This window comes from Panthera pardus, unplaced genomic scaffold (assembly GCF_024362965.1).
Source record: "Panthera pardus isolate Hobbes unplaced genomic scaffold, ASM2436296v1 HiC_scaffold_26, whole genome shotgun sequence".
In the NCBI taxonomy this organism is placed as follows: Eukaryota; Metazoa; Chordata; class Mammalia; order Carnivora; family Felidae; genus Panthera; species Panthera pardus.
In genome coordinates this window covers 27,445,308-27,459,989 of record NW_026526832.1, presented here as the reverse complement: position 1 = coordinate 27,459,989, position 14,682 = coordinate 27,445,308, and the positions used below count along the sequence as shown (strand labels likewise).

At 42.0% G+C, this 14,682-nt stretch overlaps 1 protein-coding gene across 3 annotated transcripts in view; it reads left to right on the top strand.

Moving 5' to 3' along the window:
* The window catches only part of KCNS3 (potassium voltage-gated channel modifier subfamily S member 3), a 40,241-nt gene extending 28,876 nt beyond the window's left edge, over nt 1-11,365 (top strand). For all 3 annotated transcript variants that reach the window (XM_019451316.2, XM_019451324.2, XM_019451309.2), the window contains exon 3: nt 9,353-11,365. In XM_019451316.2, coding sequence (XP_019306861.1) covers nt 9,412-10,887 — 1,476 coding nt within the window. In that variant the 5' untranslated portion in view covers nt 9,353-9,411 and the 3' untranslated portion in view covers nt 10,888-11,365. The remainder of the gene's footprint in view (nt 1-9,352) is intronic.
* The last annotated feature ends 3,317 nt before the right edge of the window (nt 11,366-14,682 follow it).

Genomic DNA, 14,682 nt, shown 5'->3' with positions numbered 1-14,682 from the left:
GAACTCACGGACCGTGAGATCATGACCTGAGCCGAAGTCGGACGCTTAAGCGACCGAGCCACCCAGGGGCCCCTTGATGGAGAATTTTAACATGTACCAAAATAGGGAGAATACTACATTGAACTCCTGTACCCTTCACACAACTGCAGCAATGATCAATCCATGGCCATATCTTGTATGAGTAAAATACACCTCCCCCACCCCCCACCCCTCCCGACTCTGTCACTCCCCATGGATTATTTTGAAATGAATCTCAAATGTAAAATTTTATCCATAAAATTGTAATACATACTTTCAAAAGATAAGGGTTCTTTTGAAAAGCATACTTACAATACCATCAGCACATTGAGAAATTAATAATCATTCTTTTATATGATCACGTATCTAGTTGGTACTCAGACGCCCCTGTTTTTCATATTTTTTTAAGCATTTGGCCTGTTAAAATCGGGAGTCATACAAAGCCCACACATTGGATCTGTTTGATATGTCGCTTATCTGGTCTGTGCCATTTGTCTGTACAGTTTCCCACAGTCTAGATTTCGCTGTGTCACTCACCGCACATGTTCCCCTGAAATCTCCATGTGATTTCAAGTGGCAGATCTAGACTCTCAATAAAATTCAGGCCTGATTTGTTGTTGTTGCTGTTGTTGAAATACTGCAGAATTGTGTATGTACTTCCATCATGAGGCACATTGTGTCTTGTTTCTTTCTGTTACTTCGGGCTTGATCAGTGAGCTCAGGTATTGCCATTCTGATGTAGCTGTGGTAAAGTTCCCCACCAGCTTTTTATTTGGGTGTTAGCAACCCAGAACTGTCATTTCATGATGACCTTGTGAAATAGGGAGATTTTAATTCTATCATTCCTTCTCCATTAGATGGAACCCTATTTTAAAGAACAGTTTTATTGAGATATACTTCATTTACGATACAACTTACCTTTTTAAAATACATAATTGGGGTGTTCTTAGTATATTCATAAGGTTGTACAGTCATCTAATTCCAGAACATTTTTATCACCCCCAAAAGAAACACATACCTATTAGCACTCACACCGTATCTCTCTTCCTCCCAGACCCTGGCAACCACTAATTTGCTTTCTGTCTCTATGGGTTTGCTTACTCTGGATATTTCATATAAATGGAATCGTACAATATGTGGCCTGTTTTGGTCTGGCTTCTTTCATTAGAATAATGTTTTCAAAACATTATTATCTACAGCAAAATATGTTGTAGTATCAGTAATTCATTCCTTTTTATGGCCAAATAATATTCCATTGAATGGATAGACCATTTTGTTTATCCATTCATCAATTAATGGATATGGACTTTTGGGTAGTTTTCCCTCTTTGGCTATTATCAATAATGCTGCTATGAGCATTAGTGTATATGTTTTGTTTGTACATATGTTTTCAGTTCCTTTATAAATATACTTAGGAGTGGAATTGTTGGATCATATGGTAATTCTATGTTTAACTTTTTCAGAAATGGGCTAAACTCTTTTCCAAAATGGCTGCACATTTTACATTACCCCTGGTAATGCATGAGGGTTCCAGTTTCTCCACATCCTCATTAACACTTGCATTATGCTAAAATGCTTGTATTATTATTACTTTTTTATTTTAGCCATCCTAGTAGTGTCAAGTGTTATCTCGTGTTTTTAATTGGCATTTCACTAATGACGAATGATTTTCCGTCTTTTCACGGACATTTTGGCTATTTGTATATCTTCAGAGAAATGTCTATTGAAGAAATCCTTTGCCCATTTGAAAGTAAGTTATATGGCTTTTTATTATTGAGTTGTAAGAGCTCTTTATTCTGGATACTAGATCGTTATTGATAATTTATTTGCAAATATTTTTTCACATCATGTGGGTTGTCTTTTCATTTTCTTGATTCTTGTCCTTTGACTTGATAGTGTCCTTTGAAACACAAAATTTTTACTTTTGAAGTCACTTTACCTATTTTTCCTCTTATTATGCTTTTTGGTGTCATAGCTAAGAAGTCACTTTAATCCAAGCTCACAAAGATTTATGCTTGTATTTTCTTATGAGCGTTTTATAGTTTTGGCACCTATATTTAGGTTTCTGATCCACTGATTCATTAACTTTTGTATATGGTGTGAGGTAGGCATCCAATTTTATTCTTTTGCACGTGGCTGTCCAATTGTCCCAGTGCCAATTATTGAAAAGTCTGTTCTTTCCCCATTGAATTCTCTTGACATCCTTGTTGAAAATCAGTTGACAGTAGATATGGATGTGTTTCTGGATTCTTAATTCTGCTCTGTTGATCTCCCTCTCTATCCTATGCCAATTCTGCCCTGTCTTGATTACTGTAGCTTTGTAGCAATTTTTGAAATCATGAAGTATGAGTTTCCTGACTTTGTTCTTCTTTTTCAAGATTGTTTGACTATTCTGGGTTTCTTGCACTTCCATATGAATTTTAGAATCAGCTTGTCTGTCAATTTCTGAAAAGAAAAGGCAGCTAATATTTTGATGGCAATTGTGTTCAATCTATAGATTAATTTGGGGAGTACTGCTATATGGGGATGTCTGTACATTTATTTTTGTTTAATTTCTTTCAACAATATTTTGTAGTTTGGGCACAAATTTGTACCACTTTTGTTAAATTTATTGCTAAATAATAACTTTGTGATGCTACTATAAATGGAACTGTTTTTTAAATTTCATATTTCTGGGGCGCCTGGCTGGCGCAGTCGGTTAAGCGTCCGACTTCAGCCAGGTCACGATCTCACGGTCTGTGAGTTCGAGCCCCACGTCAGGCTCTGGGCTGATGGCTCGGAGCCTGGAGCCTGTTTCCGATTCTGTGTCTCCCTCTCTCTGCCCCTCCCCCGTTCATGCTCTCTCTCTGTCCCAAAAATAAATAAAAAACATTGAAAAAAAAAAAATTAAATTTCATATTTCTGTTTACTCATTGCTAGTGTACAGAAATACAATGGATTTTTGTATATTGACTTCATATTCTGCAACATTGCTTAATTTATTTATTAGTTTTAATACATTTTTTGTGTGTATTCTGTAAGATTTTCTATATACATAATCATGTCATCTACAAATAGAGATAGTATTTTTGGGTTCTATTGCCGGGTACATCCATATTTGTCATTTTTATGTTTTCTTGATCAATTGACTGTTTTATTTTTATATAATGCTCTTTGTCTTTGGTAACAACTTTTGTCTTAAATTTTGTGTGGTTATCAGTATAGCCACTCCTGCTTTCTTTTGGTTACTGTTTTCATGCTTTTACTTTCAAACTGTGTTTTTCAATCTAAATAAACATTTTCTAGTGTACTATTTTAATTGTTTCTGTTACAATTGTTTTTGAATTGTTGGAATATTTTTATAAGGAAAAATTCCCTCTTTAACTACTATATGGTTCTCCTAAGGTATAATTCATGCAGGAAAACAAGATAAATGTTTGATTTTCTTTTTTGTCTCACATTCCAGAGTAACGAGTTGGTACTTTAGTACCCTTCAAAGGTGACCAATGTATTCTTTCTTTCTTTCTTAAAAAATATTATTATGAACTCGGGGATTTTAACATACTTGATGTGTTTCAGTCTATTGGAGATTTTTTTCTTTTTGATGCATAAATCTTTGGCCAGTGTGAGTCTCCAGTTGGTCCTGAGTCCCTTTGAATATTCCCTTGTCCTTCCCTTCCCTTGTCCTTCTGTTCCTTGCTTTCTAATGTAACAAGATAGTCCAGGCTTATTTTGTGTATTTCTTACCCCAGACCTGGGATTGGCTATTTCTCCAAGAAGCCCTTGTTATTTTAGTGAGAAATTGTATTTTGATGCCTCAATCTGCACAAACTCGAGATGTTCATTGCTCTTGACTTGGTGTCTTCAGTTGGGTTCCCAGGGAAATAGACTAAGACAGAAGTTTATGTGCAGAAAGTTTGTTGGGAGGTTCCCTTGGGACAAATACTAGTGGGAATTGAAGGAAGTAGGGTTGGGCAAGGAGAGGCGTTGAACTGGGATGAAGTTGTGACAGAAATCTTAGCTGATCCTATGGGAACTCTGGAACTCGGGTGCCCACCTTGAGAAAAAGGTGCTGGGTCGTTGTAGCTTCCCCATACATAAGCCACTGGATGTGAACTTGCCTGGGGAAAGAGTGTGACCTTGGGCAAGGCAGCTCTCTTTGGCTGAGGGTGATTCCCAAAGAGGGACTTAACTGAGAGCCCTTTAGCTATTAACACTTCGAGCAAGTGTGAGAATGAGTGTTTTAATTCTAAAGGGGAAATATAAGTGATGCTTCAGAGCATCCACTGGAGATAGTCATTCTGTTGTAGGTTTTTTCAGTGGAAATAAGATTTTCTTTTAAGAAAAATTAAATTATCAGTCCATAATGATATTTCTAGTTCAGATTTAGGATCATTGGGTTTTTATTTCATTTCTTTGATTTTATATTTATATTTCTTTTATTTTGCCCTCAAAATCTTGGGGGATAATGATATTAACATAATAATTTACTTGCTTTAACCTATGTGTATATGCATAAAAGTTTCAGAATAATTATACCAACATGAATACTAAAAATATTTTAAGATTTCTATACTATATTTGTCCTATGGTGTATACCACTATGGATGTACAGTCAGATTATTGAAATTAAATTAAATTTAGAAAACCTCGAGAGGCACCTGGGTGGCTCAGTTGGTTGAAGGTCTGACCTGGCTCAGGTCGTGATCTTGCAGTTCATGATTTTGAGCCCCACATTAGGCTCTCTGCTGTCCGCCTCTCAGTGCAGAGCCTGCTTTGGATCCTCTGCCCCCCTCTTTCTGCCTCTCCCCTGCTTGCACTCTCTCAAAAGTAAATAAACAAATGAAAAAAACCCTTGGAATAATTTATCTCTCTGAAGTTACTGACCAACTTGATATACAGTAAGGTTAAATTTTTAAGGATTGTCTTTTTTATTTATTTATTTTTTTTAATTTTTTTTCAACGTTTTTAATTTATTTTTGGGACAGAGAGAGACAGAGCATGAATGGGGGAGGGGCAGAGAGAGAGGGAGACACAGAATCGGAAACAGGCTCCAGGCTCCGAGCCATCAGCCCAGAGCCTGACGCGGGGCTCGAACTCACGGACCGCGAGATCGTGACCTGGCTGAAGTCGGACGCTTAACCGACTGCGCCACCCAGGCGCCCCAAGGATTGTCTTTTTTAAATTTAATTTTGTTTCATAATTATGTAAAATATTTACACAGTTCCAAGTCCAACTTCCAACACTGTGCCCTATATCCTGTTCCCTCTCTCCCCATATAGGGAGGCACTTTTTTCATTTTTGGTTTATCCTTTTGCCATTTCTTTTTCTTTACATAAGCATGTGTGTACATGCGTGTTCGTATGTATGTGTATATGCATGTATATGTACATACACACACATATTTTCCCTTTACTTAAATAATATATCCTAGAAATCACTCCATTGCATATATATATATATAGAGAGAGAGAGAGAGACAGAGACAGAGACAGACAGAGAGAGACAGAGAGAGAGAGAGAGGAGAGGGAGAGAGACCGTAGTTTATTTGGCCAATCTTCTATTGATGGCTGTTTGGATTGTTTCCAGTTATGCAAGTGTTTTTAATTTTTGTCTGTTTCTCTTTGGGAGAGATTTCTAGAAGAGAGATTGCTGGGGCAAAGGGTAAATGCCTGTACAGTTTTGCTACATCTTGTCAAATTCTCCTCCAAAAGGGTTCCCCTTCATTTTGCATCGCCCATCCCTCCTCACCCACTTCCCCACAGACTCATTAATAGAGGATGCAGGCCAATTTTTGGATTATAGATCACATGGACATGCATAAAGAAAATGCTTTAATGTATTTAAAGTTTATGTATTTATAAATACAGATAAATGTATATATGTTTACATCTATAAATAAATGTATACATTTACGTATATAAATAAATTAGAAATGTATAATTTATATTAATCTCAAATGTACATAGATATGTGTAAATATACCTTTGATCTGATGAATGTGTTCTGGGTAGGAGTAAATGAATGGCTGTTAAATAGATGCTGATCTGAAATAGGAAACTTGGAAATAATGATGTTCAGTATCTGCCTTTCTTTATGTTGCTTTAGATGTGTGAGGCAGAGTGCTGTAGAAAGCCCTGGAATTGGTGTAAGGAACCCCAGCTTGCGCCTCTGTTCTAACCCTTAATAGCTGCATTATGCCCACTTATCTCTTCTGATCCTGCCTCCTCATTGGCAAAATCCCAGAGTAGTAGTGAGGGACAAATGACAGAAGGGATGTTTGTGATTGGCAAGGGACTGTCTGCATGCCAGGGAGCCTAGCTACAGAAGGTAAGGTGAGAACTCTTTCTTCCCTGCCCCCTGTTGGCTGCTGTGGGATGGACACAGCCAAGGAAAACAACCCCGTCCTCTGGCCTCTGTGTCCTGGGACAACTTAGCTTGCCCTCTGAGCTCAAGCATTGGACCTGATCTGGAGATGCTTCCCTTTTCCTCTCTCTCGAAAGCCCCCAACAGGAGCCCCTTCTTTTATGATGTGTGTTGGTTTAATGATCAGACTTTGAGGCATGAGTGGGCCTCACGAAGGGCTCTCTTTCACCAGCACAGAGCGAATGCAAAGCTAGGAGGACAGAATGGGAAGACTGGCATCAAGGGTGATAACAGGGTCCTGTAGAAAAGTGCCCGTGGAATGATCGGGAAGTGGATGACACACCCCCTGAGACCGGCTTATGCAGGTGTGTCATGAAGGCAGACCCTGGCATTCTATTGCTGGGGCTTTCCAGAATAGCCAAAGAGATGAAAAATAAGCCACCCGAAGAAAATGTCCATTAAAGTCTTAGTGCCAGCTTAGCTAAAACTAGGTCCTTGGAACGTTTTACTACTATACTTGCCATGAGCACAAGCCTGCTGTTAGAGATCTGAAGTTCCATAAATATTTGGACCAAGCCAGGAGCTCTGATTTAGGCCCTTCAAAGAAGATATCTAACTAAAAATAGAAAGCAGAGGCAGAAAAAAACCCAAGTATTTTGAAGAGGTCAGCAAATCTATTAAATGGCATGTCAAGCTATGCTGCGGTCTCTGGTTTCATGGGAACACACTCATGGGAGCACATTCGGTTAGTGTCTCGAGAGCGAATGCCCATGCCTACTTTATGACTGTAGGCTTCCTCCTGGGCTGGATGGCAGAAGGCTGGACTTTAAGGCTGTGTTCTCTGGTGCATCCTTTTCAAAGGAGGAGTCTCTTGTCTCACACACAGCCTTGGCTTTTCGTAAACACAAGGGGCAAGAAATTCCTTCCTGATCTTTTTGCCTCCTCTAGTAGTGTCCCCGTATCACCCACTTACTGCAGAGTAGAAAACACATTCTCTTTTTGCTTTTCTAATTTCCTGTCCTTTTTTTTTCTTTCAAATTAATCACCAATTACTGCTGATTTGACATTATAAACTTTCCTTGATTTTTGTCACTTCCTCTTTACACACACCACCACTGTGTGAGTTGGGGTCTTCTCCCTTCCTCTCACCTGTTCTGTTGTAGCCCTGTCTCTTTGGCCCTGAACTTTCACCCCAAGCAGACCCCTGCTCCACTGTCAGTGGGGTCTTTCTAAGTCACCGTTGGCAAAGACAGCTGTGTCCAGTCATTGATTAAGATTGTTTAGGGGCACCTGGATGGCTCAGTCGGTTAAGTGTCTGACTCTTGATTTCAGGTCAGGTCATGAAATCATGGTTTGTGGGTTCGAGCCCTGCACTGGGCTCTGTGCTGACAGTGCAGAACCTGCTTGGGATATTCTCTGTCTTTCTCTGTCTCTCTCTGACTTTCTCTGCCTCAAAATAGATAAACATTAAAAAAATAAAAAATAAATAATAAACAAAGATTGTTTAGTGGTCTTGCTTACAGGTAAAGTCCAGACTCTGTAGACTGATATACAAGATTTTTCCCAATCTTGCTTATGCCCAACCCTTGGTGCCCACTGTTGGGAATGCCCATTCCCCTTGTTTGGTCAACTCTGCTTGAACTGTTAATGTTTGAGCCAAATGTAACCAATGACAAGGGTCATTGCTCTTTTCTCAATAAGCCCAAAGATGCTTGACTCATTTCTGTTATAGCATTTCCCACATTGCATTATTGGATTATAATAAGGAAGAAAGTGGATGGAGGAGAGGGTATATATAGTGGGAGTAGCATGGATTTGCATTAATCCAACCTGGGTTTAAATTCTGGCTCTACCATTTACCTATACTGTGATCTTTGACTCAACCTCTCTGAGCATCCATTTTTCTGTACACATTCTGTAAAGTGTTGGCAGGATTAAATGGCATCGTGTCTATCGAAGCATCTAATAGTACCCTGTAGGAATTTAGTATATGATAGTCTCCTACCTTTCTTTTTTCTGCACCATTTGCTCTGAGGAAGTATCATTGTATTGGGTGATAGTCAAAGCTATTACTTTCTCCCTGAGAAATGGATCTGGTACATCCTAATTAGTGTCAGAACTAGATGTGCTGGGCCAGTATAGACTGGGTGTCTATGGGACAATTGGGAGTGTGTGGGGAACTGTCTGTGAGGGGAGGGAGCAGGAGAGAGAGGAGAGTGTTTGTATGAGGAAACTGATAGTGCAATTAACTTATAGAGGTTTCCCCAAGTCACTGTCTTCTCTGTGGATGTACCTGAAACACTATCCCATGAAGTGTAACTATATCTTTAAGATGTAGGGTACTTAAGGACAGGGAGATAATTATATGCTCTTGATTGTCCACATCCAAATGTAGGAATGGGGCTTTCTCTTAAAGGAGTGAAACATGGGAGCAGAAGGGGAAAGCTACATCTTTTATAAGAGCTGAGCTGAGCCCCCAGTCACGTGTGGGTTGGGGGTGAGGGTCAGAGCAGAGAAGAGAACTGTTTGTGAGGGTGCATGACTGAGACCTGGCCACAGGGAGAGGTGAGCTACAAGTCAGGCAGCAACCAGCCTGTCACGTTTGAACTGAGCATTGCCAAATGCAGGAACCTTGTGGTTGAGACTGGGGATGCTTGTATTGTGTAAGTGATCCACAAGGCGTTGCTTTTTGGGGGCCTGGAGGTAAATTTTGTATGCTTAAAAAAAATAAAGAACTAGGAACAAAGGTTCATCAAACTTAGATGGCAGTCTTCTTTTTCCTAAAAAATGGATCCATCAACCCCAGTTTTTGGAGAACAATCTGTTTTGTGTTCATTTTCTTCCGGTTAAAATGCATAATGCTTTTTCCTTCTTATTCCATTTCCTGCTTTGCTCTTCACGTAGCCCATCATCCTGGAAAGGGCAGATTAAAAATAAGCTTGGCAAGGCACAACGGGGCAGCGCTAATGCCGTCTTGTGCTCCTTCCAGGTGCAGCGTGAACTTCCTCATCTCCCTTCCCATCCAGCTCCCTGCCTCCTGTATCCACCATGGTGTTTGGTGAGTTTTTCCATCGCCCTGGACAAGACGAGGAACTTGTCAACTTGAACGTGGGGGGCTTTAAGCAGTCCGTCGACCAAAGCACCCTCCTGCGGTTTCCTCACACCAGACTTGGAAAACTGCTCACCTGCCACTCGGAAGAGGCCATCCTGGAGCTGTGCGATGACTACAGTGTGGCCGATAAGGAGTACTACTTTGATCGGAACCCCTCCTTGTTCAGATACGTTTTGAATTTTTATTACACGGGGAAGCTGCATGTCATGGAGGAGCTGTGCGTATTCTCATTCTGCCAGGAGATCGAGTACTGGGGCATCAACGAGCTCTTCATCGATTCCTGCTGCAGTAATCGCTACCAGGAACGCAAGGAGGATAACCACGAGAAGGACTGGGACCAGAAGAGCAATGACGTGAGTACCGACACCTCCTTTGAAGAGTCGTCCCTGTTTGAGAAGGAGCTGGAGAAGTTTGACAAGCTGCGATTTGGTCAGCTCCGGAAGAAGATCTGGATTCGAATGGAAAACCCAGCCTACTGCCTGTCTGCCAAGCTCATTGCCATCTCGTCCTTGAGCGTGGTGCTGGCCTCCATTGTGGCCATGTGTGTGCACAGCATGTCAGAGTTCCAGAACGAGGACGGAGAGGTGGATGACCCCGTGCTGGAAGGTGTGGAGATCGCGTGCATTGCTTGGTTCACTGGCGAGCTTGCCATCCGGCTGGTTGCTGCTCCCTGTCAAAAGAAATTCTGGAAAAACCCTCTGAACATAATTGACTTCGTCTCCATTATCCCCTTCTATGCCACCTTGGCTGTAGACACCAAGGAGGAAGAGAGTGAGGACATTGAAAACATGGGCAAGGTGGTCCAGATCCTCAGGCTTATGAGGATTTTCCGAATCCTCAAGCTTGCCCGGCACTCAGTAGGACTTCGGTCTCTAGGTGCCACCCTGAGACACAGCTATCATGAAGTTGGGCTCCTGCTTCTCTTTCTCTCTGTGGGCATTTCCATCTTTTCTGTGCTTATCTACTCTGTGGAGAAAGACGAGCAGACATCCAGCCTCACCAGCATCCCCATCTGCTGGTGGTGGGCCACCATCAGCATGACCACTGTGGGCTATGGAGACACGCACCCAGTCACCTTGGCCGGGAAGCTTATCGCCAGCACGTGCATCATCTGTGGCATCTTGGTGGTGGCCCTCCCTATCACCATTATCTTCAACAAGTTTTCCAAGTACTACCAGAAGCAGAAGGACATTGATGTGGACCAGTGCAGTGAGGACCCACCAGAGAAGTGTCACGAGCTACCTTACTTTAACATTAGGGACATTTATGCCCAGCGGATGCACGCCTTCATTACCAGTCTGTCTTCTGTGGGAATTGTGGTGAGCGATCCCGATTCTACAGATGCTTCAAGCATTGAAGACAATGAGGATGTTTATAACACAGCGTCCTTGGAGAATTGCACAGCAAAATGAGCAGGGACATTTGTGCCTGTATCTTGTGTCCCTTCCTGACGTTAGGTTAACACAGCTTTATAAACCTCAATGGGTTCGTTAAAATAATTTAATTCTCAGGGTGTACCTTTCAGCCATAGTTGGACATTCATTGCTCCAAAATGATAGAATCTTCTTTATTTTTCTCAGTAAAGTGAATTAAATGCCTTGTTCTGAAATTTATTTTTTACAAGAGAGAGTTGTGATATGATTTTGGAAAAAAAAAAGGTAAATGGGACTGGGTGGGATTTATTGCTACGGCTTATGTATCATTCTGTGTTTGTCATCTACTCACATTGAGCTAACTGTACATTACTGACAAGTAGAATCAGAGGCCCGGCTGACTGAAGACTCCATGCATGTAAGATCCACAAAATGAGACAATGCATGTAAATCCATGTTCACGTTCTAGACATGGAAATTAGGAGCCTAATAAACTTGCCTAATTCAGTGTGGAGAATGTCTTGGTTGTACGTTTTTACGTCAAGTAAGTATATTTCAGGATGTTCAAACTTGGTCTGGAAGGGAACTTCTCTTTTTGGAGCATCAAGAGTCCTTTCTGTTAGTTTCTGAATTTTGGATACACATCTACCATGGGCTAGTTCTTCTGTTCAGTAGACTGGTGGTGGTGGGCGGCAGGCAGAAGGATCATGTCCGTGATGAAACCATGCCGTCCAGGGTATATTGATTACACGTGTACAGGTTTGGGTCATACTCAAGTTGCCATATGTGAATGAAGCATGTGCCCTTACAGATATGTTTCTAGTGTGTATTTTGTGTTTTATGATTTCTCCTGTCCAGATAAAACCTCATCACCTGAAAAGTATGCAAGGCAGAGTAAATCTCCACATTCACAGGCAGAGATAGACTCCATGAGTGGAAGGAAGGAGAAATGGTGTTCAAACACACAGATATGATTCACTATGGCCAGAGGAGTGAAACTGTAATCACTGGGAAAAGCTACGCCAGGAGCTATAAAATAAGCCACCACTTAAAAATAGCCTTCGAGACAGTAATGTCTGCATCTTATGTAAAAGCCCCTCATGATGAAAGAAGACATACATACTCATTTCCAGAACAATTCCATCCCATGTGGAGAGAATGTAGTGAAAAATCTTAATTTTGGAGGTGTATGTGACTCTAACTCATGCCGTCAGACCGAGTCCTTTCCCTGAGATCTTTCTGAATGGAAAAGCCGCCTGGATTTATTACCCTACTTCCTATGTCTGTAGACGCATTTCATTGAAAGAAGGACATTGCCTGTGGGTTATCTGATGAAGATAACTCTGACTCATCTCTCCTCTTAACGTTTCCGTGACTTCTGAGACGGATATAACTGAACAGAGTTTACAGTCACTTTTAAATCTGGAGGTTTATTCATTCATGTGTGTCATCCCCTGCCCATTTGAAAAATCTTTCTTTTCCCCCAAACGCCTTTTTGATGTTGGCATAAATATAGTTTTGAAGCATAGCAATAGAATTTGGGATCCAGTTTTATTAAAGATTTCCCAATTAGTAGTGAAGTAGCTGAAGACTGCTTGTATAGTAATAGTAATAGTAATAGTAATAGTAATAGTAATAGTAACAACAATACTACTAGTAATCATAGTACTAGTAATAATAGTAATACGAGCAACAATAGTAATAGTAATAATAGTACCAGCAATAATGATAATTGGCTGCTATGTAAGTGCCCCACCTTACATAATCATCTCACTGATTGCTTACAACATCACTATCGGCAAGGGTTTGTTCCTGTCTGCATTTTAAGACGAGGAAACTGAGGCTTCCAAGAAAAGTGCCAGTGCACACAGCGAATGATGGAGTCGTGCCGAGGACCCCAGGATCCAGATTCCAGAGGCTGTGCTTTGAACACTACATCACACTGCCTCCGGCTCCACTGTGTTGGGGAGTAGATTTAAGGACACATCAGGGCAGAGTTCATCTGAACAGACAAAGAGCAACCAACTGTCGGACTCTGATCTTTCCAGGATGTGAGTCGAAAGGGGAAAATGCTGGCTATGTACCTGTCCTCTCCTGACCCACAAAGCAGGCACATTTGTTTACAGAGAAGAGTTTTCTAGAATTCCCTTGAAGCAGAGGCAGACTGTGAGGGTGCTTCCTGGGCACGAGTGGCAGGCACAAGAGTTCAGGAATGTCTCTCAGCGGGTGGGTATTGAAGGAGAGCTAGAATCCTGTACCTTCTACCTGAGCTTTTCTGGTTGGAGCAGAACAGGAGTTGTTTCTGCCTATACCTCGAATTAATTCCCTGATGGTGGCTTGCCAGGGCGCTCAGCAGCGTGTGCCTGCGAGTGGTGGTAGCAGGCCTCCCTCTGGGCTCACTGGCTGGAAGCCTCTGCCCCGGAACCTTCTCACCTCAGTCCCCGCCCCGCTCTTCAGTCAAAATCCCTGCCGGGTCACTGGGCCTCTAGTGACACAAAGCTGCAGTGCCTTTTTGGGTGTATGCCTCTCTTAGCTTTCCCACAGTCCGTGCAGGTCACCTGTTGTTCATCCCACGCGGTGAGATGGCGGGTTCCTTCTTGCCTAAGGGTTGAGCTAGCCGCTAAACGCCCACTGCACAGGTTTGCTGGCCTGTGAGTGGGGACTGAGGGGTGGAGGAGGAAGCCAGTCAACCCGATCGACCTACCTCTGGCACTGCCTGTTGTGGTGTGATCAGTCCTGGGCATTGGGGTCCCTTTGAGTGGGACCAGGCCACTTTGAGAGAGTTTGGTCTTTTAGTTCTTTCAAAATCCTTGTCCCTACCCTGTGACCTCTTCTTCCATGTCCTCAGATTTGTTTTACTGTCTCAGCTTGCCCAGGCTAACACTTGGCATTCCCTGAGTGCTTCCTGGGACAGGTCCTCAGGGCGGGCACTGGGAATAAAAGACAGAGATATGGTCCTTGCCCTCAGGGAGACTTTGGGCTACAGCTGACATGTATGTGTACGTGTGTGTATGTGTGTGAGAGAGAGAGGGCTTCCTGGAGGAGGTCATACCTGAGCTGTTTGGGAACTGTAGTCTGAGATCCTGGTGAGTTTGGTTCAGTTTTAAAGATAGAACCTTCACTGCCACTGGATGGGTCCCAGCTGCAGACGGTGCTAATCTCTGCCTTTGGGGCCTCTCTTTCCCCGCTCTGGCAACCACCACCCTTCTTTAGTTAAAGGATCTTCCACCTTTAGATGTGACGGTCTCCCCACCCCTTTTTTTCCTGTGGAAGTTTAACCATGCCTATGTTAGTCACAGTTGCTTTTGTATATGCCTGAGCTCATCCCCTTGTGTTGGTTTTATATTTAACTTAGAATTTGGGGGGCAATTGGTATCATCCCCATCTAGAGCAGGGCACAATGCTGTGCATTGTCTTGGGGTTTATGTGCCCTGGTTAATATTGGAAAAACATTTTCTAGCATTCAGAAAAGGATGATTTGCACCATATGACATTGTCATTATTCTATCAGTTTTTAAAAGTCTAGAATAACAGCAGCTTCCATGTGATTCAATGCGATATTGGGGGTTTGCCTTATGTCAGCAAAAAGGTATTTCTCATGTTCTTAGGCAGATTTGTGACTGGTTGTCTCTGCATGTCTGCTTTAAGGAAGAAGTGGGCATCAGGAAGCTTGGGGATTGGGTGTCAGCACCAGGGCTAACGAGCTGTGTGATCAGGAGGCCCAGCAGCCAGCCCTTCTCTGAGCTTCTTTTCTTCGGTTGGATTTAAGTGTAATAATCACCAGAATCCTTTCTGTCGCTGACATTTATGTAATCTACTTTGTTTCTGCAAACT